Source organism: Apus apus, chromosome 4 (genome assembly GCF_020740795.1).
Source record: "Apus apus isolate bApuApu2 chromosome 4, bApuApu2.pri.cur, whole genome shotgun sequence".
Classification (NCBI taxonomy): domain Eukaryota; kingdom Metazoa; phylum Chordata; class Aves; order Apodiformes; family Apodidae; genus Apus; species Apus apus.
This window is the reverse complement of record NC_067285.1, coordinates 102,516,203-102,542,362: the sequence shown is the minus strand read 5'-3', so window position 1 is coordinate 102,542,362 and position 26,160 is coordinate 102,516,203. Positions and strand designations below refer to the sequence as shown.

The following is a 26,160-nucleotide window of genomic DNA, read 5'->3' as shown; positions in this document are numbered from 1 at the left end:
CACGGGCAGTCAACTAATATGGGCATACTGACATTGTTGACTTTTTGTATGTTTTCAGTGTCTTTTGAAATTGTTAGCTATCAGTAGCAGATTAGATTCTAGAATGATGCAAAATCTGATTTGCTTTCTAAATCTTCCTATATGCTTCATCACGGAAATAAATTAATTATAATGAGTATTTCTGGCTCAATAGGTGCAAGAATGTATTGAATTCCATTCCTCATTAGTGTAACTGATCCGCTGAAGAAGTTTTCACTGAACATTATCAATGCTGATCATAACCCATAGTTTTGTTTTTAACACCAGCCCAAACACAAGTGTGTATTAAGCTCTTCACTATTCTAAAATTATTGATGTGGACTCTCTAATAGCTAATACAATGTCTGAAGACTGCTGAAGTGTCTGGGGAGAGAGGGAAGAGCAGGAGGGGACTTCTGAGATAGACCAACTGGAACACAAAACATTATTCCTTTTTTGGAGCCAGAATTTATTACTTTGTCTATTCTGTCTCATATCTTTGGTCTTCAGGATATTTTTAATTTCTTATTAAAGCTTCCTAATTGGAGTCTACGAGGTATAGAATTATGAGCAAATATGTTCTGGTGTAGTTATGTCTTTTTCAAGCATGGGTAATTTAGCTTTAAAAAAGATAATAAAAATCGATCATCCTGATTACCCACATAAGGCAGTTGTACAACACACGGGTAAAAACTGTCATGTTCTGTACTGTGGGTAATGAAAGTAGTGAGCCAAGACACAGCCCTGTGAAATGGTGGCCCCTTCTGACAAGTGCTGAATATGAGCAGAAGCTGAGGGTGACAGCAGTTAACAAGGCTGTCTTGCTTTATGCGTGTGCTTTGGGCATTTTGGACTAATACAAACTGGTCCTTGTCTATGTTCTACCTTCAAAGAGTATGGCTGCACACAAGTGGTTGATGGGAATGATCCCTGGTCCACATCAACTTGTGGACCACACTTGAGATAGTTCAGGAAAATGTGATTATCACAGGTTAAACAATTCCATAAACATTTCCAAAACTTCTGGTGCCTAGGAATGGTCCCTGGTACTTTGTAAAATATAGACATTCTGTCCACCATATGTATTCCCTTCTTCCCCTGTAAGGCTGATTTGAACCTCCACTCTTGTTTAACCAAGAAAATAAAAAATAAACCACCAACAAACCTTCACTATTATATTTTTCATGCTCTCTGTTATTTAAATTTCTGTAGCTTGATGTGTTTGATGCTCTACTCCAAACAAACAGAAAAAACCAAGCTTTTAAGCCTGTTTATCGGTTTTGATCTTATGTCTCCATACATCAGCAGGACAGTAAATGTGAATCATACAGGAACATTCTGCCCCCATACACAGACATCCAGGTTGCTTGCTAAAATCAAGAATGACACTTCTTTTTGTCTCTGAAAGTATCAGTAATGTTTTGTAACTGTGATGAGAAACAAATGTTTCCTTTCTTTACATTTCAAGTCTTTTTGCATGCAGAAGTGACTAAAGGGTACATAAAATGTAGCATATAAAAACTGTTTCTCACCTTCTATATAAAAAATGTGTTGAACATCTTTTTCAGGATGTGAATATATCTGAACTTATGAAGAAGCTAGATATTCTTGGAGATAACGGGGTAACAAATTTTTTATTTCCAATATACCTCTAGTTTTTTTCTTATTTTAAACGTGTTTTTTTCTTATTTTAAAAATATATTTTTTTTTTCCTTACAGCATTCAAGAAAAGGCACAGAGTGATTTTTATATGCCTATATTTGTATGAACATTATGAATGGTTACGTACTACTCTTACAAACTTAAAAGCAAATCTTTAAGTTAAATTGATGCTAGTGAAAAGTGTGTTTTCACAAGATGGGATTTGATCTTGGTTGAATGACAGCAGTCACTTAATTTTCATTGAATAATGAACTGCTGCAAAAGTGTTGTGGGAGTGGTGTGCTGAAACACAGACTAAATACCCTTGGTTTAGCTTTCAATACTTTCAATCATGGGATCCTTCCTAGTCATGTTTATAAAATGCTAAATTTTATAGCTGACTTTTCTTTAAAGTACACTTAAAATTTATCGCTTGTGTTGAAGGATGGATTTCCAATCCAATATAAAATGCATCTTTTTGTATTTTAGAATTTGAGAAATGAAGAACAGGTTGCAATAATCCAAGCTGTGACTGTACTTTCCCTCTGTGAAAAGGTAGAATTCAGTAAAGATTTTTCTCTGCCTAAGGACTGACCATGTCTTCTGTGATACCACATTGCTTTGCCAGGGAAGCATGGCTTTTCTGTTGAAGTTGTCTGAATTGGAGCATGTTTTCATCCTTACATTACTTTGTTGGGATTGTGGTGTCTTGAGGTAAAGTCAAACTTATAAAATAAACCAAATTTAAAAATAAAAATGGGCTTTGGAGATACTCCCTTAGAAAAATGTACTAAACAGCCACTTAATTAAAGAGACTTCATTCTCAGAAGTGCCAATGTCCTCAGCTCTCTGGGAACAGTGTATTCTGGAAGTCGTATCACCATGGTCCATTTTGGACCCGTCTCTGTGTATGACTGAAAAAGCTCTGAGTGGTCTGTCGTCCTTTCCTTCATAAATTGCTGAGCATAGATAGCAAAAAAAGTAGGTTGTACAAGACAGGTAATCAGTCGGGCCACTCAGTTCTGCAGGGCTAGTTCTTTACTCTTTCAGTCACAGAGAGAATGTAATCTGTATATGAATAATGATGACATTTAGAACTAAGACTTGCCTCTTTCTATGAAGAAGCTTTGTCTGTCCTTTTCATAGGTTTCTACTGAATCTCTCCTAGATGCATGTTTGAAATTCACAATCAGTACTTTAGAATTGGAGCATTTTGTAGTAGTTATTTTAAATTGTATTATTTTGATAATCGACTTACCTAAATATCTTAATGTAGATAATCTTAATTAGGTAATTTAATAATCACTGATTTAGGTGAGTAATTGCTATAAGCAAAATAAAAATGAGAAAAAACGCTATAACCCTTATGCTTTTCATTGCACTACAGCATTAGAAAGAGGAGGTGATGATCATAGCCCTTTACATCCAGTATGGAAAGTGGAAGAACCTCAATACACAAGGTTAAGGTAGAGAGCAAAACTGGCCAAACTTTAGGGACTGGATTGAGTTATTAATGATCAAGTAAATGAGTGCTTGTGCAGAAATGGCGACTGGAATCAGTGAATGTGTTTAATATGTGTCAGAATGGTTCAGAACAGATCATATACTTTGTTATCTCTAAAATGTTTCCACTAGCAACTGATCACAGCAATAAGGGACTGGAAGCTTTGTCAACTGAAGTCATTCCTTAGATGAATAGAAACATACAACTACAATGGAGAATTTTGTATTTATTTCTGCTTAAGGTAGTCCGTAGTTTAATTTATTTTATTTTTTGACAAAATTTATGCCAGTTTCTACTTCACCTTAATAGTGAGGGGTTTTTTTGTTTGGTTTTTTTTGTTTGTTTGTTTGTTGTGTTTGGGTTTTTTTGTGGTTTTACCACATAATCTGGTTTTGACAGAAATTGAACACTCCATCAGAAAGATGGAGATTTGATTTTTATCTTCTGTAATTAAATAGACTGCTTTTAAAGAATGAGGTGAAAGTAGTTTGTATTATCTGTGGACTCTATCAATTTTATGTAATTTTAGTGAAGTGCCTCTCAGTAACCTAATAAATACAAGCCAATAGCAAATTGAATCAAAAGGGCACTCTAGGAAACATGAATTTTTTTTCTGTTTTTCATGGTGCACATTTGAGGTACAGGCTAATCAAGTCACTCTGGTTTTCTCCATAACAGAAGGCACTATCCGTGTTCTAAGTTTGCTAAGACAAAAAGTAACAGAAAATAGTCTTGTGCTGTCCTTAAAAAAACCAAACATGAAACCATGTTTTGTAACGTTGAGTTCTACAGCATAGACAAAATCAGACAAAATCTATTAAGTAAGATTGGATGATTGTTTTAACCTAAGTTCTATTGGGTGCATATATTGAACTGAGATTAAAGGAAATTTAAAGCAACTCTACTGCCTTCTCTAGTGTAATGTAACCATCTCAGATGTCTCTCTAAATAGGGGCCAGACAGCTTCCCATATACATTCTTATAGTTCCTTAATTACAAGAAATTAACATATAGCCATAATTTCCTTGCCAGGCAAGGAAGGTTTTGATTGCTACAACTGAATATGAGTCCTAAATATATGCTGGTCTCTTCTGTGCCTCTTGGTTCCAGAAAGGCTCACAGGCATAGGAAGATCAGAATTAACCTTTAGTTTGGCAAATTATTCATACCTTCAAAAAAAAAGTAGACCTCTAATATTTGCATATAATCCTTCATTGGCAAATATTGAGAGTAGCTCTGACGGATGCTGAAAACTTCCTGTTTCTAGTGATTTGAAAAGTTCAAAATGCTCACTGTCTTGCCAAATCCTTTAGCAGTGGTGAGGCTTTCCTTAGGAGTATCTTCAGTCTATCACCTTCAGAATGACGAAAATGAAGATGGTGAGAATAGAATCACTGGGGAATATGATGTTCCTGTTTACTTTTTCAGCTCTGTGCAAAGCTAAGCTTACTAAGTACATAAAGCAAGTTTCCATTTTTATGCACCAGTCTCTTAAATAGTGAAAGGTCCAAAAGGCTGAATTAATGAATTTACATTTTGCTTAGCTGTAAACTTACATTTGCAGATTTTCTATCTGTCTTTGGGAAAAAAATGAGTATGTCATTAATTCCTTTGACTCTGAGCTTCAGTGAACTCATCAAAACCCTAAATTTAAAAAGTTGATGTGTATTGCTTACCAAAAGAATTTAAGTAAATAGGAGTAATCTAGTGTTACTAAGCAAAGCATTTGAGGAAAGCGATAATTATCAGTGGCAAAGCTGCAGCCGGTCTTAATGGAAGCTGGTGCTACAAAAAGCAGCATTAATCTAAACTCAACTATCTGTAAGCTAGCCATTGATCTTTTTGTAGATGAATAAGGAAATGTAATAAAACAATTCAGAACTGAGCATTCCCGTCAATTCCAATACACACACTGAAATGCTAATATAATTCTGGTGATGGTTAGTAATTAAGCAAGAACCTTCAATCCCTATGTAATTTTACTTTTGGAACGCAATGGCCATTCTTAAGTGTGATTGTTTTGTTTATCACCAGAATGTTCAGGGATTCATGGTAGAAACTGCATGAACTTCCATATGTCTGTCTGTTTTATTGTTCCCTTTATATTACTGATGTTTCAGAAGTGAGCCTCTTTTTGGGAAGGGTGCAGCAAACTGGGTAAAATAAAGGACTGAGTTTGCTACCTTGTCTTTTTTTCAAATTGCCACCTTGAAAAATGCAGGACTGGTGCCCTGAAAACATATTATGGTTTTTGCAAATCAGGCCAACAAGCATTGGGTATGTCAAGTTGGAAAGATCCAGGTTAGTTTTGCATTCTTCACACAAGTTTATTTTCTACCTTGAACCTTACAGGGCGAAAACCCCTTTAATTTATTGAAGGAAAACAGCCTCCACTTGTTATTTTTTAATGTTTCTGCAGTCCTCCATTTTCCCTATGTTTTCACAACCTGTTCATTCACATGTAACTTCAAAATGAGTAGAGACTAAGGGGGAAGCATATATTTGGGAGTGTTAGCAACAAGCTTGGAAAATGTTCAGTAAAAAGTTTGCAAAAGCTCTGTTGTTTGTTTTTTTTCTTTTTTTTTTTTTAATTTTTGCTCTTCACACTGCTATGTTCATGCAGTGGTTAAAACAGATAGAGGGGACAGAAGCTGCACTGACACAGAAGATGTTGGACCTTGAGAATGAAAAGGTAAGGAGCAATAACTGAAAATACAATTCATTTAGCTAAAACTAAACTCAAGGGAATATGCAGAAACTTCATCACAGACTGTTTTTTTTTTTGCCTTTCTCTGCTTATGAGAGATTACTTCATGGTAAAATAGGCAAGAGGTTGCATTGCTTGTATTCTTTGGAGTGGGAGGGAACTATCAAATTTATATAGAACAGAAATAGAAAAATATGTACAAATTAGGACACAATGACATAACCTTATAGAGCATATTAAGCAAACAGTGTGAAACTGCATTTGTACTTTCTCTGTGTACTAATTTGTCTGGCAGCAGCATTGTCTTTTTAATCTTGGGGTCATTTAGTAGAATTTTCAAACATATTCCTTTGCTCTCTGGTAGTCAGCTTCTGGACAAGTTCTAAAGATCTCTTATTCCACATGACATTTCTTGCCCCAAGGTCCTTATGCTTAAAGACAATTTTCTCAAAAGCAGTTCTGCCTTGTATAGCAAACCCAGTGCTATACTGACCTCATTTTTTCTGTATGTTGAACAAAGTGTTTTGGAATCAGTGTTTGGTTTTATTGGCTTACCGTGCATATTGTGTTTCTTATCCTCAAATGGCTTTATTAAGCACTGGTTAATCCTTGCCATACCTTTTACAGGTAGATAAATGATCAGCATTGCATTCATCCTGATGGGAAACTGAGACAGGGAGGTTAAGAGATTTCCCCAGGGCCAGTGAATAAATGTGTATTTGGGCCACAATAAAAAAAGAAGTGCTCAAATTGTATTCCATGTTGAGTGCAGCCTATCCTACCTCAATGTAGGGGGTTTTTAAATTTTAATTTGTGTATTTGGTATGTCTTTATTTTTAACTCCTGTTACGGAAAAATGCAAAGGTTTTGGAGAGTGAAAATGCCCACAAATACTAGATTATTTTACAAAATGAACTGGAAAACAATGGTTTCTACCTAACTTGGTTTGTTACCTTCCCATTTACTGTATGTGATGATTTCAAGTCTTACTCTGGATAGCCCTGTATCTATTTGTTTAGCATGGCAATCTGGGAGTCTGCACTGCCAATAATTGACTCAATTGTGAAATGAGTTTAGAAATACTATTCTAGCATGACACTTTCAGAAGGGCTGAGCACTAGTTTAGTTGTCCTTAGAACCCATGATAAGAATTTGAGATCCTCTTCTTGTTTATTTCCCTCTTGCCTTTAGTGACCAACTTTCACAATAGTTTTTGCAGAAGCAACATGATTGGAGCAGCTGCCATTACTATTCTGGAACGTGTTGGTATCTCTGACTATAGTTTTGGGCAAGTCTGGTCTCAGACACTTGTAGGCGCATTACACAGTGTGTGGTATTGCACCTTGTACAACAGCTATGTAGCTGTTGCTGTAACCCTCATAAGAAGAAATTGCCACTTGAGTAGTCCATGTGGGATTCAGTTGCATAAACATTGTGTCTACTGCCATATTACATTCTACAGAGTTCTGGAGATGTCCACAAGGGGTTAAGAAATATGTCCAGCAGCACCAGTAGGAGACCACTACTCTTCTGAACCAGCAGAGGTCCAGGACTCTTCTGAACTAGCATACTCTAAAATGGCTATAATAGCAATAGATGCCCATCTGTGGGTAACTGATTTCCTGCCCCAAGATCGAAGTCTGACTTAAACTTTGGTTCTACTTTCAATATTACTTAATAGGTAATTAAAAGAACTCCAAGTTTACAAAAAACCCTGAATAACAGATATTATCATTCTTATACAGAGAGCAAATATCAACTTAGTCCTTTGAGTCCTCTAATATTCGTCTTGTATGATGCTGCTGTCACCAATTATGAATTGTCCTTAATAAGTGAGAGGTCATCTGTAGTCACTTTACCCTCTGAGCCCCTCCCAAGCATTAATTTGCTCATCAGAATTGTTTTAAACCAGATATTTGGAGTGAAAATCCATCATAGTAGTTCATGCTTAGGCAAATTCTATGCCAGGGATGCACTGACAGCTGACAGAATGGTTTTGCCATTGTTTCATCAGGGCTGCACACTGGATATTTTCAGAGAAGCAGGGAATTGTCCTCTCGTGTTTCTCTCTTTCCTCCCTTGGCCTACTCTGTGTGAGTAACAACTGTTGGACCAGATGCACACACGTTCTCATTCACCTTCCAGCCTTTGTGTGCATTTGTGTCAGGTCAAGGCAGGTCTGTACAATGATGTTGAGGTCTATGCTTCATAGGTACAACTTGTTAATATGATATACATTTTAAGTGCTAATATTGTAAACGTGATAATCCAAATATCCTTAGGATGAATGTGGTAATTTGCTATCGATTTTTTTTTTCTTTGAAGTAGAAAACTCACATAAAAGTGTTGACTTTTATGATTATTCATTAATTAGGACAAAGAATAAACACTCTCTTGTTTTTATGATTGCTCAGGACCTGTTCAGTAAACAGAAGGGTTATTTAGAGGAAGAACTCGACTACAGGAAGCAAGCTCTGGACCAGGCATACATGGTAGGAAAAAAAGAGTCATTAAATTTTCATGTTTGAACAAATTTGATAAAATGCTTGTGTGTGTGTTTGTGTTAATTTTATCTTAAAATAGGGTTCTTTTGCCAGTGATTTGGTTTTCTGCCGGGCTAGAAAATCAAATACTACTTAAATGGAGACTTAGTAAATGGATTATAGTATTCAGAAGTATAATGTTTTTGCATTATATTTCTCATTCTAAAATATGTAAACATCTTGTTGGTACTTCTGGAATGGGAAGAGCAGGTCTATGTATGCACAAAATTTTCACTGATAAAATACACCAGAAATTACTCTAGAACTCTTTGAATTTTGCTTTTCCCGAAGTGTTTGTAAATATTACTGCTGCAAACATATCCCAAGTTGGAAATGCCTGTTCTTCCTGTACAATTCCTTCCTGTGCTGTCCTATCCAACCATACCTTTCCTAGTTTTCAAAAGGGAAGATGCACCTTTGCCTTCTTTGAGGCTAAGCAACAGTTAAGAATTATCTAGGAATCAGTAAAATTGCACACCCAACTTTGTTAATAGTGGGACTTCAGGGAATCAAAATATAATGGCCTGAAGATTTATTTTACATTGTAAATATTTCTTATGGGTAAAATGTTTACAGAAAAGAAGCAAGCTCTAGTGCTCAGAGCAGGTAAGAGAGATAAAAGCAAGCAGGCTTTATTTCTAGCACTGTGACCTTGGGCAAACCATTTAACCTCTCTGTGCAGCTGTTTGCATCACTAATATGGATAGAATTACATACCTCACAAAGGTGTTATGAGGGCTGAAGGTTTGTCAGATACTCTTGATCCAAATGTTGTCAGGCTGGATGCTGCTTTTTGATAGGATCATGCTAACTCCAGTAATCGGGGAAACACTGCCATAATTCCTTTCTTTCTTCAGTCTTGGGAATAAAATTCTCCTTATGAATGCCCATTTCTCCTGGGCTCTGAGCTTTGCAAAGCACTGCAGTTTTGACTAGTGCGTGAGAATCTGGTTATGAATCTGGCAAATGGCAAGAGACTGATGGGGGATTAATGTATGCAAGTATACAAATATTCATCTCTTCATTGCTTATAGTAACTTGGAATTAAACCAGTGACAGTCTGGGTCCCTCAGTTCAAGAAGAACAGGGAACTGCTTGAAAGAGTCCGGCACAGAGGAAAGGCTGAGGGAACTGGGTCTCTTTAGCTTGGAGAAGAGGAGACTGAGGGGCGACCTCATAAATGTTTACAAATATGTTAAGGGCAACTGTCAGGAGGACGGAGCCAGGCTTTTTTCAGTGATGTCTAGTGATGGGACAAGGGGCAATGGGGGCAAACTGGAACATAGGAGGTTACACGTAAACATCAGAAAAAACTTCTTTACTGTGAGAGTGACAGAGCACTGGAACAGGCTGCCCAGAGAGGTTGTGGAGTCTCCTTCGCTGGAGACATTCAAAACCCGCCTGGACGCCTTCCTGTGTGATGTGCTCTGGGTGACCCTGCTCTGGCAAGGGGGTTGGACTAGATGATCTTCTGAGGTCCCTTCCAAGCCCTAGGATTCTGTGATTCTGTGACATAGACTTTGAGCAATAGATGGCAGGACAGCAGGACCAGAGAGAAGGAGTCAGGAAGAGTTCTGTTGTTCACAGTCCTGTGGACTATTTTTTTAATAACATGGCTTAGCAATTCACTTGCAGTTGAAAATCGTCTGTTAATTTGCCTTAATTTTGTGATGTTCAGTATCAGAGGCTGCAGATTTTGTTACGTATTGAGCACAGACCTATCATCTGAATCTTTCTTAAACAGAAGAAATTAATAATTTACTAGAATGGGAAGCATTGCCTGGGTGTAAGTCCATGCCAGGACGCTACGTGCACTCTGTGTGGAATGCTCCTCACTGCTCACGACTGCTGCTTTCTGTCTACCTGTCTGTGTCTGTCCTCCCCTCCTGCCTAAGGCTTCGCTTGCTAGTCTTCTCTAGCTGTTGGTGGGTCGTTTGCTTGCTGGATTCAAATGGCAGCCTGTCTGTATGTGATTTGGGTTGCATTAGAAAATCCAGGAGCTGGAAGCCACGCTGTACAATGCCCTGCAGCAGGATCCGGGAAGGCGGGCAAGCGAGTCGCTGACGGAAGCCCAGCGGGAGGATTTGCGAGCTGCAGTGGAGAAGGTGCGGCGGCAGATCCTGAGGCAGAGCCGGGAGTTTGACAGCCAGATCTTGCACGAGCGAATGGAGCTGCTGCAGCAGGCCCAGCAGGTAACCCTGGTTCTCTCCCCTCCCCCTTGTTGGTGTTACCTCTGTGGTTGCCGCCACTGCCCATGCAGCAGCATCCCTTCACTGTCACCTCATTGAGTTACACTTAGTCTGTTCTGTGTGCTGCTCCCACGTCAAGGAGACGGGCAGTGTTAGGATCTGGTTGTGGTGGGCATGGTACACACACAAAATGAGTCACTGTCTCACTACAAGGTCCTGTTGCATCATCTGTTTCATGTGTGTACAGCCACACAGCCTTCCACAGGACTGACTCCTTAGGAGCTTGTTGCAAGTTTAAGATCTAAATTAGCGAAAGCTGGAATGGAGCATTGTACGGGTATAGCACTTGTACGTAAGAGGAAGGGCGAAAGTGGTAGTTACAGGAATAATTTTTTTTTATTTTCCCCCTTTTATTTCTTCTAGCTATGTATGAACTCTTTTAAAATAAAACAACAACAACAAAAACCAAACAGCAACAACCCACAAAAACAAAGAGAGGAAGCCATAGGAAAACTTTTAAGAGGCAGTTTTCAAGCCTTCATGCCTTGAAATTAGTTTAGGAAAGCCTTGTCTGTCTAAGCCACTTCTTTAGGGACAGATACTGACAACTTGAATTCAGGCAGGTTCCTGGCAGGTGAGATCAATGACATTTAACAAGAAGGAATAATGGTGTATATTGACTGATGCTTCTACACCTAAGTAATATCATCAGAGTAGATACAGTTTGGTCTTTTGCTTCTACCAGGCCTGTAATTTGAATCTGTTTAAAGGAGTATTGGCTAGGACCTATATGTGACCCTTTTCGGAGTGTATTTTTGGGGGAGCACCTGGACAGAGCTTCTAAATTAAGCTTGCATAATGATCAAAGGGCTGGAGCCCCTCTGCTATTGAAGACAGGCTGAGGGAGTCTGGGCTGTTCAGCCTGGAGAAGAGAAGACTCTGGAGGGACCTTATAGCAGCCTTCCAGTACCTGAAGGGGCTACAGGAAAGCTGGAGAGGGGCTTTTCACCAGAGAAGGCAGCAACAGGACAAGGGGTAATGGTTTTAAACTGAAAGAGGTTAGACATCAGGAGGAAATTCTTCACCATGAGGGTAGTAAGGTGTAGGAATGGGTTGCCTAGGGAGGTTGTGGAAGCCCCTCCCTGGAGGTGTTTAAGGCCAAGTTGCATGAGGCTTTGTGCAGTCTGGTCTAGTGTGAGGTGTCCCTGCTTATGGCAGGGAGATTGGAACCTGATGATCTTTAAGAACTCTTCCAACCTTAACCATTCTGTGATTCTATAATTTGCCAAGGGTATGGGAGATTAACAGTTTGTATTCTATATCCTTTCCTCAGTTTCTTCTTCTCAGTTGCTTTCTTCCTGGAGGTTGTGTTTTTGGGTCCTTATGGGACCAGGGGTCAACACAGATAACCTGGGCGTTGTATGTAAACATCAACAACTTAAAAAGAAGCAAACAAATAACCCTGGCACGGATCAGTAGTGTCACAGGGCTAATTCTTATAGAATTGCATTCACGTACACTAGAAAATGACAGAAGTTGAAATGCTACAGAAATGAGAGTATCTCTGTGTTGACAGAATCCTAAGGTATGGATGAAGTTGCTCTACAGAGCAGCTAGCATCCCTAGATGCTACATTAAATTAATCCCCTCTTTTCTCCTGTTCGCATTGTGGCATTAGCAAACATCCATTCCGCTTTATTTTAGCAAAACTGTAGTCTAGACCTGGTCATATTCGTACAGTCTGCAGTGCCTTTACAGTGTGCACCATCCTTCTTACTCTGCTGAAGTGGAGGTTATGAAGAATGATACCTGCAGGACTTACTACAGAATGCTCTTTTTGCAGACACTCTCAAACTTCCCCTGAAACAAAAACCATGTTTTAAAGACTTCAGATTCTCTGTAACTCTGGAAATTTGATCACTTCCAGGAGGCCTGTTTTTTTGCTTCCGTTAACTTCTGTTTTGCCTCTGATACAAGGGCTTCAAAAGAACAGCTCTGCTTATCCTGGCAGACTGGTTGCAACCTTTTCTGAGTCAGAGTTTCTGTGTTAGACATAATGAATGGGAGTCCAAGAAGATCTGATGATGGAGGAGAAGCTGAGTTCTCTGATTCTGCATGTAAATGATCCTTGACCAAAGCGCAGGATGCAGAAGTGGCAAAGCATGTGATGAATGCTTCAGGGGAGTCTGCAGGGTTTCATTACAGGAGAACTGCATCATGCAGGGCCATTGGGGATTTAGCTTGGGAGATACTGGTTTTACAGAGCAAGTACAAGTTTTTTCTTGGTAACGTACTGTCTGATAAGAACAGAGATGTGCATAAGAAACTGGGTAACCTGTTGTCCAAATGTGAGCCTGAGCTGCTTTATGTGTACTTCTTTGTCCAATATAAAGCCTTAGTTGTTAGCCACTGGGTACTGACTTTGTTCCAGTGAAATAAATGTATTTTAGGATGTCAGGCCCTGTTTTATATTGGTAGCTCTGCTCATCTTGGGCATGTATAGCCCCCCATTATTGTTCATTAGTGTATAAATGGAACCATTCATGTATATCCATTGTGTATTAAGGAAACCAGGCCTCTGTGGAGCCAATTTAGACAGACTGTGTGATTAGATCTGCTTGCTAAGGCATATAATGCTTTTATTAAACCCAGAGTGGAACATGCAGGTCTAGGGGACAGACCCTCAGCTGAAGCACGTAGACAGTACTCCCTTTAAGTCAGAGAAGGTGCTTTGATTTACATAATCCTCTCTATTTGGAGGAGGCAAAATATGTTAATTAAAAATCTGTCATGAGCAGCTTGTGATATTTGCTTCTAGCCATAGGGTATGTGCAGTTCAACTGCTGTTCCTGCATATATTGCCTTAAAAAGTGCACTATTGTGCTACACTGTTATTACAAGCTTTCATAAATCAGTATCTAGTTAATATTAGTTTAAAAGTAACACTTGTGCTCTAGTCAGTGCAGTGGCATGACTCTTGTGCATTTTGGAAAATAAGATCATTACTAGCAGGTTCTGATAAATAGGGAAATTTTATATTTTTATATATATTTATAAAACATGCTGAGCCATTTCTAGAGACAGAAAAAAAGGTGTAGCTATAAAAACCATCTCTGAGAAAAAGATATTTCAAATGGAGCATCTGTTTCTGAAGTAGTTACATCAGCTTCTTAATTAAGCAAAATCAAACCCCCCCTTTATTCCCCCGAAAAAAGAACCACCTGCATCCAAAAAACCAACACAAAAAGTCCACACAGCATCATGGTAAGAATGCCTAACTGCTGAGATTAATAAATGCTTAAAAGTCAAATTGTGCCTTATATAAACCAAATTGGATAGAATTTGAAATTTACCTCTTGGTTTGACTGTAGCTACCTCTGGAGTAAGAAACTGCAGAAAGTGATCAGAACCAGGATTTAAATTAGGATAGTTTAATTTAAATTGCACTGTTGGTAGTATTGAAACATAGAAAATAAATTTTATAATAGAAACAGAATTTATTCTAATTTCATTTAATTTATCTTAAATACAAAACAAAGCTAGAAGATCCTTGAAGGACAGCAGGCTGACACACATAATTTCCAAAAATGGTTGCTGCCAATCAGAATCTGATAGATAGATTTTACTAGTGTAATCCGATAATTTTACAGAGCAGTCTTATCTTTGTATAAATTGTGAGAAAGAAGAAATAGAAAAGATGTTTTAGTTCATTGTGCCATCAAAAAGTGTGAAGCATTTTATTCTCTGAGTTGCATCGTAGTGTGGTACAAAGCTGGGGATGTTTTATTCTAACTTGAGTTAGAATATTCTTGGGTGCAGCTCAGTTCCTCAGAATAAAACAAACCACACTTCAAATCTAGACCTGAATTAACACTTCTGTGGAATGCTGAAGGTATCCAACTTGCAGCTCTGAATAGCTGGAATATAGCTGGAAATACTGTATCTGTGTTCTCTTTAAACTATAGCTTTTACTCCTATGACCAGGTTTTATTATTTATTGGTAATAAAGGCAGAAATTACTACTTTATTTGAACATTTGCCTAGAAGAAGACATAAGACAATCCTTTAAGACAAAACAGTTATAACTCAAAACTGACCTCTATAAGTCACTGCCACAGAGAAGGATTCACTGTGAATGTGGTTCCTCAGGCACTTTTTTCATGAGCACCAAGGAAAAGCCAGAAGCAGTCATGTCCTTTTTCATTCTGAAATGTCAAAATATAAACATAGCTTGAAATCAAGAAACACAAACTAATTTACTTCCCTAAGTTTCTTTGTTCCTTTTTTTTTTCTTTTGCCTGACCTGAAGAGCCAAGTTCTTACTGCTTATAGCTCAGTCAAAGCCATAGTGGATGCCATTCCTCCATGGGTTCTCTCTGCTCACTCATGGGCAGGACATTTTTTCACATTGGGAGAGCAGTTGGTTTACAAATCCATAGGATTGAATGTCATTATGTCTGTAAGATCCCATTGGCTCAGCCATTTAGAATACTATTTTTTGTTTGTTTTTTTATCTGAAAGCATTAATAAAAAAAAAATAATTTGTTAATGCATCTATTGCCAATGTGAAGTAGGAACCTGAGACTTGCCACTTGATATACTACAGAAGTTCAGGTAAAGCTTGGATAAATCCAGCAGCTGTTCAGCTCCCCTTTGCCATGTAATTTGTTATGGTCAATACACCATCTATTTTTCACCCAAGAACAGTTATTAAGTTTTAGTGTTTAACTGGTAGGGTACTTGGGGGAGGGAGAGAGAGAAAGGGAAGATGCTATGCTCAGTGTACGTCATTGACAGGCATGGGGAGGTGGTGTCTTAAATTTGTCCTCTTTGGCACATTGCCTTGTGTCAGAGAGGACAAATTAATGACAACACCTCCTCTGACTTGTTATCTTGTGCCAGAGAGGCTGGCTTCATCAAAAACTCACAGCTTTGTTGCTCAAGTCAGAAAGTAGGTAAAAGCGTTACTGCTAAGGTTACTTAATAATAATTGGGATAAGGCTCAGATCACTTTACAGCCAAATCTATATAGAAGTTATCTGATTTACTGTCATTATTTTAAATCTGAAGCATTAAGGTGCTGGCAAAGTTCATCCCTAGCTATTTACATACTATAGATGAAGAGGAATGCAAAGGGCAATCAGTGACGTTTTCTGTTTGTTTATAGCAATTACTAATGCCTCCAGTTTTGTGCTTTGCTGTTCAACACATAATAGATTGCTGTTGATAATGCATATTTTATATTAATGAATTCTCTTAATGGCACCTAATCTTATAGCTGTTTAAATGTAATCTATATTCACCAAGCAGATCATGACTAGGTTAATCATAGCTGACCTGTGGTATTGATTTGCCATGCAGGAGTGAATGTTGAGTCTTTCAAAACATCATTGTTGCTATAATGACAATGTCACAATTTCCCACAAATTGCATGCATGGCAGATGAGAGTAAATTGTGGCAATTTCTATATCTTGGTCTTACAATGTTTCCTGTATATTCAGGCTTCAGATCAAACCATGCCTGCTTAGCTGATTGCCTTATTGATGCTATTTGTCTTATTAAGTGAGGGCAGCAGGACTGATACCTACAAAATATAGCTGAAAGTTCTGCTCCCTTCATCCTAAACAAGGTGTGATTGAGGTTGCACTCAAGTTAAGAGCAACTGTATGCCTTAATGTAATATTAGAATCAAGAAAACTCTTATCTGAAGTTTGAATGCTGAAATCCTCTCATCTGAAATTCTAAACACCTTGCATTTCTTAGGAAAGGCCAGTGGAAGCTGAGGAAAGGCAAGCCTAAAACTTGTGAAACTTGTTATAAAAGTAAAAATTAAATGTGTTTTCATAAGCACAATTTATATGTATGTATGTGTATATATAAATATATAAAGATCATTACTTACATGGAACCTTCCCCCCCCCCAGTTAATGAGTCTAGGCTGTAAAAGAGTCAGTTTTAAGGTGCTGAATGTGTTTTGTCTTCTGAGCTCACATAGATTTACAGTAGCCATTCTGTGTATATATTAGGCTAATGTGGCTTTCATTATTGTTTTTCCCTAATGAAAAGCAATAGGACTGTTGATATTCTTCTATAAGATATAAATCAATTATGTAGTTTTACTATAGCATAAATTCAAAATCTGTGTCAAAAAGAATAAATCAAGTTTATGAGTAAATATTAATCCATATCTTCATGTACACATTCAATATCAGCTTATAACAAATACTAATTATCTTAAGATAGAAGAATTAATAAAATTAACTAATTTACTACTAAGACCAGTGTGATTGAATACATATTAACTTTCATACTAAGAAGTGCATCAGTGCAGCTGCTAAAAGGTTCATTCTCCTCAGGACAACAAACAAAGACACTACAAATGCATAATAAAGATTAACATGAACAATTCTGCTTCGGTAACTAGTAATTGGATTATCATGGTTGAGACTACAAAACACAGGAATGAAATTTTTACCTGCTAGGTAGAGAAAGACCTTGGTGAGAATCAGAGAGGTATCCAAAATTATCTATTATTCTCATATTCAGATGGCTGAATTTTATATTAAGTTCTCATTCACAAAGTAAAACAAATTGGCAGCTAAACCAGCTTAAGCTAATTCTGTTTCAGTGTGCTTGCCTGCTTCTTTATGACTGCTGTGCAAAATCTCATTCTAGGAATATGGGACTTAAAAGAACATTTGGATTTCTGAATCCAGAACTTTTACAGTAGCAAATACAACAGCTTGATTAAACAGATGTAGAAATTACCTATGCAAATTGTGTTGCAAACACAGTAGATGCTTTTAAACATTTTAATGCATTAGATTAAAAAAAAAATAAATCAATAAAATAATATATTTATTTTCATTAAGGAATTTTATCCATCAGCTTATGGATTTGAGTAATAGCTAAAATCAAATCAGCTTGTATTCATCATTCTTTCAATTTACACATGTAACATAGTTATGCTGTTCCCGTTATTAAAGATCTTACATACCTGTGTCTTAATAGTGTGGAGAAGCTGCTTAAAATAATGACATAATGAAACAATATTGATTCCTCCCTCTGTCAGATTGAAAAATTATTTCCCTTGGTAAGTTTGTCTCCAGAATGAGACACATTCTTGATCACAAGCTGGCTTCAAGGGTTCAAAACACCGTTTGTGTCTGACAGAGTCCATCCGTGGTGCCTAACTAGTAAATATGCATCATCCTGAACCTTTCCAACATTTCAGAGCTGAGGCTCTAAGCAGCTTAGCAAATCCTTCTTTGTCTGCTTTGTGCTAAAATTATCAAATTGTTTTCTTGGATTTGCTGATGAATGTAAATCCAATCCAATAAGAGTGTGTCCCAGACACTGTTAAGGTGATTTCTAAACCCCCTGATTAGTACATTTGAGTGTTTTCACAACTATAGTAGCATGGCAAGGAGTATATTTGGCAGCCAGCTAAACTGATCTTCTTGATGTTGCCCTCAGTAAAACAGCATATTTGTCTAGATGGGCTCTTTACTATGGTAGTTTTCTAGGGAATAAGAGCATCAGTTCTGCAGCTTGACACCTATGCAAAGGATGATGAAATCATCCTTTTCTGGCAAATTAAATTTGTCACGTAAGTTCCTTTCCTGGTAGCATTTTCCCCTTTTAGCAGAACTTCTTCAATATTTGAAGCCGTGCAAGGTGCTGAATGAATTGGAGATGACAAAAGGCTTGGATAAAGAAGTCCACTTCATCTAGCCACATCACTATCCAACAAACAGAAAGCATCAAAAATCTCAAATTCTGTGTTTACCACTAAAAAAGTATCTGGGAGATCGGGTGAAAAAAACAGTGTAAGAGACCGTGTATTTGTACAGAAACCTGGTCCATTTCTCATCAGAATTTGAGGTATCATGAAGGAAAAACTAAAACAAATGAGGAAATAAGAACATGGTTGGTTGTCTGGTTGGTTGGTTGTCTGGTTGGTTGGTTGGTTGGTTGGTGGGGAAGATTTTGGACCTAGCATCTTAGTCTAGGAAGACACTTCATATCATCTCAGACAAATTTTCTTTCTTCGTAATGCTGAAGTACCTCCCATGCCAAACTCTCAAAATGATGGTAAATCATTACTGGACTGATTTATTACCTCCAGCAGGAGAAGGATATCTCTGAGGCTGCAATCCAGGTCTCACTGAGCTCGGTGAAAGGATTTCCATTTATTTCAGTGCTCCGTTACTATGGGTACTATATTAATGGAAATAGTACTTAATGTAGATGGATTGCTGATGTAACACAAGTTGGGCATATATACCTCATGTGTACTCCGTGAGAATGCAATTAGCTTTCCTGTTTCCTTTTTTTTCTTTTCTTTTTTTTTTTTTTTAATAGAGCAATTTTTGCATTTTGGCTAAATCTTTCAATGATGTTAAGTAGTGGAAGTGAAATATTATCATTTCCACTATCAGCTTCATTATTTGTGCTTCTGTGCTCTATAATGCAAGATGAGTTTTCCAAGCTTGTGTTATTGGAATTTCTCTTAGTAAAAGTAGAGTGATATTTCCAGGCACATATCCATCATCGTGCTGCTTGCATTTCACCTAAACCTTGATTCCTCAGATGTCCCAGAAATGTGACTAGCAATCTTGAAGTTTCAGTGTAGCCACAGGATCTAGTTGATGCTAAAAACTGCAGAAATTTCCCTTTTGAAATCAGTACACAACTGGTTCTCCACTAGCAATGTGTTAATACCATTCAATTGGACCTGGCCTCTGAGTTGAATGGCCTTCAGGGGGTCCATTGCCCTTAATTCCATTTTTAAAACTGTATCATCCCTTTTTTGCACCTTTGTATAAGGGATTCTTGAAAAGAGTGAATTTGCATCTAGGATTATCTAGCCTTTTACTGAGCTTGCGTGTGTTTGGAAAACAGCCATTATCTCCAGGATCTGTATGGAAAACTGAGCTGTAGCTGCAGAGATGTCTGAAATGGTCCTGCCTAGGCCAGCTCAGGTGCTACCTATAGAGCAATGCTTCATGCAAACTTGGAGACTCCCCTTTTGGAGGAAGGTCAGAACTACTGGGAGTGAAAATGTTGTGTAGTGCCATCTTGGTGTTTCAGCCCTCTGTTACCTCAGAAAGGAAGAACTGACTGTCTTAAATTCCCTACAAATACTGGAAGATACACACTAAAGGCACGTGCCATCCAGATTTACCAAAGTGAAGTAATTGCTTAAGCGGGTAATTGCACTTCAATGAATGTATCCTGTTTCTTGGAAGGACAGCCTTCCCATTGCGAGGTGAAATTAGGATTATGAGCATTTTCCACTGAGAAAAATATTTAATTTCCCACTTTTGGGCCATATGACAGCCCTTTGTGTTTGGAAGCTCTTTAAGCATCAGTTTGAAGATGAGGGGGAGTGTACGATCACTGCAGCCAGTGAACATCACTTATGCAATTGGAAATAACAGACGGTAACCTTCCCTTTCACAGCTCTGCTGGGTGATGGGTCAGTGGTGCCACAGTTGAGGTGCTTTTGCAGACTTGCAGTCACATGCTTCTCTTGGCACTGCTGAATTCCCAAGGAAATATATACTTTAGTTGCTTTAACTTTCTGGATGCTCTCTCTCTTACCTAATGATTAGCACACTTAGGCTGTCCATCAGAGTTATAGCTGTGCCACCTGCCTTTGTATGTATAATGTATAAATAACTACTGTTAAGAAAAAAACTATTATGTAAAACTCTGTTCAAATTGCAGTTAAGTAATAAGTAAGGCCCATGTTGTGCATCTTTAGCATCTTTGTTCTGTAGCTGCCTGGAAATGCAAGTGGTTTTCACAGCTGAGCCGCATGGCTGACAGAGCTGAAGTGGCAGTTCCAGCCATGGCTTGGCCAGCAGAGCCATCTCCTGCTCAGTACAGCAGTAGAGCCCTTTCAGCTTTCTGACTGCTTGCAAGCACATACTCAGAAGTGGCAGCGAAACTTCATTGCTAGTGGAAGGATCATTTATCAAGCAAGTGCCTGCCATACTGTAATGGATGCTTCTCCAACCCTCTTTCCAAAACTCCAGAGAGCTGTATGTGGGTGAAGGCAGTAACAGGGAGTATTCATAAATCTACCTGCTCATCGTCCTAAAGTTCTGTGGGGTTTTATTTGCTATTGTAATGAAATTAATTACAAATTAATATTAATTGTTTTTGGCAGGTTGGTTTTGAACGTGGTTGGGGTGGACAGCACTAAGAATCCACATCCCTGATGTTTACACTCTTCTCTTTCATTGTTACAGTCTCATTGCACTATTTTTGTCAAACTGTGGGTCTTTGTTTGCCCACAGTAATTCCTTTGTACATTCCCATGATTTGACAGCACAGTGGTATTCTAATGAATCCTGTCGGTTCCCAAAAGGTGCACTCATGTGACTGAGGGACAGCTATTAACCACAGGAATGCAGGAATTTCTAGAACCCAGCACAACACTGCTCCACTTTTCCCCTAATCCTTGCTCTGACTGTGACCAGTGCCAGGGGTTTTAAAGGAAACATAATCACTGTGCTGATTTTAGATTATCTGTAACTCTATATGACAATGTAGGAAAAGCTTGGCTTACTGATCATCAATTTCTGCCCTGAAGCATGAAAACAGGTAGAATTTCTTAATAATAAAATAGATCTGTGTGATTTGTTGTCACAGTTAAGCTTTTTCAAACATAAACAAATCAAAATTCATTGGAAGCATCTAATCAAGTGCTGAAAACCTGAGAGTGAGTCTCCAGGTTCATGATTGCTAATTCTTGCAAATAAAAGGAGCAGTAGGTAACGATGGAAATACTTATACTGAACATCAAGCAGTCCTGCCTTCAATCTTAATTAGTATGTGTAATTTTTGTGTAATTTCCTTCTTGGTAGTTTAATATAAACTTTAACTGAGGAACATCTCTTGCTGCTTCTAGAAAATAGTTTTCTGTGCTAAAATTAGAACTCTTGCATGTCACTTACATGTATTTTTTTAAAGTCAGATATTGGAAATTGTTTTTGTGTGATCAAGATAATGCTATAAATGCACATAGGCACAATGGAAAAGTATTTTTATGTGTTAACTACTGCATGTAGATTAAGGTTTTTTCCCTTCTTATATATCACATATATATCTATATATTTTTAAGGCCACCTCTGCAATTAAATGCAAAGAAATGTGTTAAATCAGATTTTTCAGGATATATAAATAGCAGTGCTCACCTTGTGCAATCAGAGGAAATTGATGGGAACAGCTATGCCCACTTCATCGTCCTGGATAATCCTCCCTGCAACACTCCAGGGGAAAGCAAGTAAACAGATAGAAGTAAACAACACCAGGCTTTGACACCTGATAGGAAATTGCAGACCATGGTTGTGTTTTAGAACATATTCTACTCTTTCTAAATTTAGACTCTTAATTTCTGTAGTAAAGAAGTTGGTTAGAAAATCTTACTCATTTGCAGCATAAATGTGCTGTCACTGTGATTGCCCATCATATAAGGGGAAAACAAGCTATTTGAACACAGCTGTCTTCAACGTGTTATCCTTCAGCAGCAAGTTTGGAACAGGTCTACACATACAGATATAAACATCTGCCCTACCCCATCTGTCTTACTGACAAAAATTGTTGTTTTGAGGATTTTGATTTTTTTTATTTATTTTATATTCTCTTTCAATGGCTAGGTTGTCTTGTATTTAAACTGATTTTTAGGAAACTGTACATTTCCTCATCTTAAAACTATTCTCTGTCTTTCATCTCACAAAGTTTAACAATTATGATGCGTCATAGATGGGAATTGAAAAACAGAAGCCTCAGCCCTTTTTTTTTTTAAAAAAAAATAACTCTGAATAGCCAGAGAGAATAGCTGAATAGCTGTAATATTTTGAAAAGATTAAAAATACGTAAGGGAATAATAACATCTCAATTTTTACTCAATTAACGGAATTCCCAAATCTGAGAAATACCATCTTTTCCTAATTAACATGTTCTTTTACAAAAGAACACTTGCTTGAGAAAGCCACAAGGTGTTTGGAGGCTTTTATCTTTTCATTTTTTTCTGGTGGCAAGTTCTCAGTGGATGTTGAAAAAAGATCTCACATGATACATCTTGAAGGTGAAAGTGGTATTTAAAAATACTGCTTCTCTCCACTTATTTCACCATCGTCAAATTTTATAACAGAGCATAGCAGGACCCCCAGAGAGTTGAAGTCTGTCACTCAGATCTTGGCTGTGCTTGTAGGTAGGAATCTGCATAACTGAAATGAGTGGGAGAGAAAGAGGAGTGTAACCTGATGGACCAGCGATCTCAGAGGTGATTGCATCTGCCTGCTTCTCATCCCGTGGCTTTTTATAGTGATTGTAATATTCCTGGTACATACAGTATATGAAGATGATTGCTTGAGAGATAGGCTTGCCTTGTGCAGGGCGTAGATGAAGTATAAATCAATTCAAATGTAATAGAGGAAAAGTGAAATTAATACAGCTAGGCTCGGGGCATTTGTTTCTGTCAGCAAAGCTGCATCCACTTGTGTCACATGAGAGTAACCTGATTTGTGCTTTTATATTATCTGGGGAAATCTCAGAGCAATGCAGTGTGATACAGTGGAAGTTTTCTACTCTGTGTAGAAATAAGACTAGATTTTAATTTCTCTTTCAAAGTTCAGGAACTGTTAATGACCGTAGCCGTTGTAGGCCAGGCAGAGGTCAGGTAGTTAATCCTGGAAAAAGCTGATAGTATAAAGCTGCTCCTTGATTCCCAGTCACTGTTAGTATGTTAGAGATCCCATTTTTCTGCCTATTAAACAAAAAACAACAACAAAAACAAAACAAAACAAAACAAAAATTATGGACCTGCTTTATCAGTAAGAAGTACAATTTGCTAAAAGTGTTATGAAATGCATCTTCTCAATGTAGAAGCCTAGAAAATTAGAAACTAAACAAAACAAAAAATCCAAAAGAAGAATAACTTCTAGAAAGCAAAAAAGGGAACATAAATAAGATGAGGCTACGTGGATGCAACAAGTCATATTTTTGAAGATCACTTGTGGTACTGAACAAGAAATTCCTTAAAGATACAGAGAACTATGCTAAAGGAGACATTCCCTCCAGATCTGGTGAGAGGTTACTCTTGTAATAGGATGTAACTGAATCTCTGGATGTTATCTTTGTGATTAACTGAAAATCTGCATGCTCTTTTTTTCTGGTATGGTGTGAATATGGTAGAAACATAGCCATGTTTTATAGGAAAGGAAAATAGAGAGTTAAGATTAAATTTAATAGTATCCTCTGCTGACTAGGTAATTAGAAAAGAAGAAAAGCTCCTGGCAGTTGTGGAAAAAGTAGTTTTGTTGCACCTCTAAGAATTTTGGTGCTAATTGGAATTTTCTGTGTGGATATGTTAAAATTCTGATTAATGACTGTGGATGGTTAGACTTCCTGGTGGTAAGTATGATGTTCTAAATGTGCAGCTTGTTTAAAATTCCATGGTTTCATGGAAACGTGGAGCAATCCTGCCTTGAACATGCCTAATATAACTGTAAAGGAAGTATTACATTAATAGTGGGCATTTTTTCTCTTAAGAAATTTATAAACTTTTTGAGTCATGCACTTTTCAAATGAGATATTATAATTTATATTTTGCTTTTTTTTTGTTCCAGCGTATTCGAGAACTAGAAGATAAAATAGAACTTCAAAAGAGGCAACTCAAAGAAATTGAGGAAAAGGTAAATAAGTGCCTGTACAATGGCAAAGGATTATTATTATTTTTTTATACTGATTTATTTTTTCCTGTTACATTGATATTAATAGTGCTTAACCTTATATAACAAAATCTGTACAAAATGTTTCAATACAAGAGACATAAACTGTAAGTTCATGTCCTTACTGCATGAAGCTCTGTCCCTAATCTGCTCAAAATTATTTGCTACTTGGGTTTCCCATTAAGTATGAAAGGAAACGAGCACTGGAAAAACACTAGACTAGAAGAAGGAGGATTTGCTGTGGTTTAGATCACGAAGCAACACCAAGATTTGTCTCTGACAGAATCAGGGAGCTCAGCCCTGTTCTTTGGATACCACTGCTTTGCAAAACTTACAAATACTGAAAATGTAAAACAAAAAAAAGTTAATTAGGTGCATATGACAAACAGAAAAATATTTCTTGCTTTGATTTAAAACAAGATCCAAATTAATATCCTGGATCTAAATTTTATCCTGTTTTGAAGAAGCTCTGATCGAGACTTAAGACAGCAAATGTGTCTGTGTCACTGTGGTCCCAGGCAGGAGATGGCACAAGGTTCCTTGACTGTGCGCTCAAGGTCTGTGGAGCTTAGGCTGTTCTGCAGGGCATGAGTTGACAATGAGGCTTTCTCTAAGCTCCAGCAAAATGTTTTACTTATGTTGCTTTTGATAAAGCAGTGCCAGAATCCCAAGGTGAGTCACATCATCTCTGTTTCATTTTCTGCAGTACATATGGGTACCTAATCCTGCACAAACCTGCTGCTGCACGGAGTGGAAACATTAGTAGAGTTTTCAGTGATTGTTTGTTTCTTTTGGGATCAGAATGGGGTAAAAGAGCAAAAGGAAGGCTTTTGCAGGACTCTGAATGGGAGCTGGAAGACGTCTGGGGTTTGCAGAGCTGAGAGAGGCTTTGGGAGCAGCATGCTGGATGTGGGAAGGTGTCTTTCTCACCCTTCACTAATCTTGGTGTCCCTTCATCTGCTCTCAGGATGTGACAGTCCTCCCTGTGTCACCTTCTGCTAGTATTGCACTTCTAGCAGCTACTCTAATTCCCTCAGCAGCTTACTTGGCCCATTCTGCTCCCACAGTAGTTGTCTCCTCTCTGCAGTACCTTGTCCTGCACTTTTTGAACTATGATATCCAGCTAGGTTTGTGGAAGAGCCATGAGGAGCTGGGCTGTCTGCTGCTGTAGGTAACTGATACTTTACATCACTCCCACTACTTCTGGCTGGGGCTAGTCTGCCTGCAGCCCTCAGGAGGGGAGTGATCCCTGTGTCCATGAGCAAAGAAACCTGGGCAGTATCCACCCCTTAAAGGGCTCTTTTGCTGCCTTTGTCCTCTTCTGCCCTGGGCAGAGGCTGCTTCTGCCTAACAGCCAATGGTGTCTGGGGTGCTACCATTAAGTCCTCAGGCTGAGAAAGCTTGAGGGACAAGTGGTATCTCTACATGGTAGTTACTGCAAATATTAGTGTTTATCCACCTATTCTAAACCATCGCAATCTTTAGATGTTGCTGTTGTCAAAATGTGAGCCTTTAATACATTGCAATTGTGATTTACAGAGTAGGTATTAAACTAGACAGACTGCTAATTTTGAAAATGGAAGTATCATCTGTCCTGGTTCGTCAGTGCAGTGGATGGGGAAAAGCTTAATCACAAGCTTAGCAGAAAGCTTGTAATGAGTTAAAATGATTAACATTCTCTTTGCCTTAATCTTACATTAGCAGGAGACCTCAAAAAGGCTTCATCGTTTTCTGTTATACTTCAGCTCCTGGATGGGTGGAGGGCTTCCTTCTATCTGCTTTGCATTTTAATATTTTTTTTCCATGGGATTA

General features: G+C 37.9%; 1 protein-coding gene across 4 annotated transcripts in view; it reads left to right on the top strand.

Annotated features, from left to right (window-relative positions):
- The window catches only part of JAKMIP1 (janus kinase and microtubule interacting protein 1), a 122,534-nt gene that overhangs the window by 91,393 nt on the left and 4,981 nt on the right, over positions 1-26,160 (top strand). For all 4 annotated transcript variants that reach the window (XR_007889484.1, XR_007889483.1, XR_007889485.1 and 1 more), the window contains 6 exons: positions 1,587-1,640; positions 2,149-2,214; positions 5,787-5,855; positions 8,285-8,362; positions 10,402-10,605; positions 24,247-24,312. Coding sequence is in view for 1 of the 4 variants with exons in the window: in XM_051619567.1 (XP_051475527.1) it covers positions 1,587-1,640; positions 2,149-2,214; positions 5,787-5,855; positions 8,285-8,362; positions 10,402-10,605; positions 24,247-24,312 (537 nt within the window). In the remaining 3 variants the exon portion in view is untranslated. The remainder of the gene's footprint in view (positions 1-1,586; positions 1,641-2,148; positions 2,215-5,786; positions 5,856-8,284; positions 8,363-10,401; positions 10,606-24,246; positions 24,313-26,160) is intronic.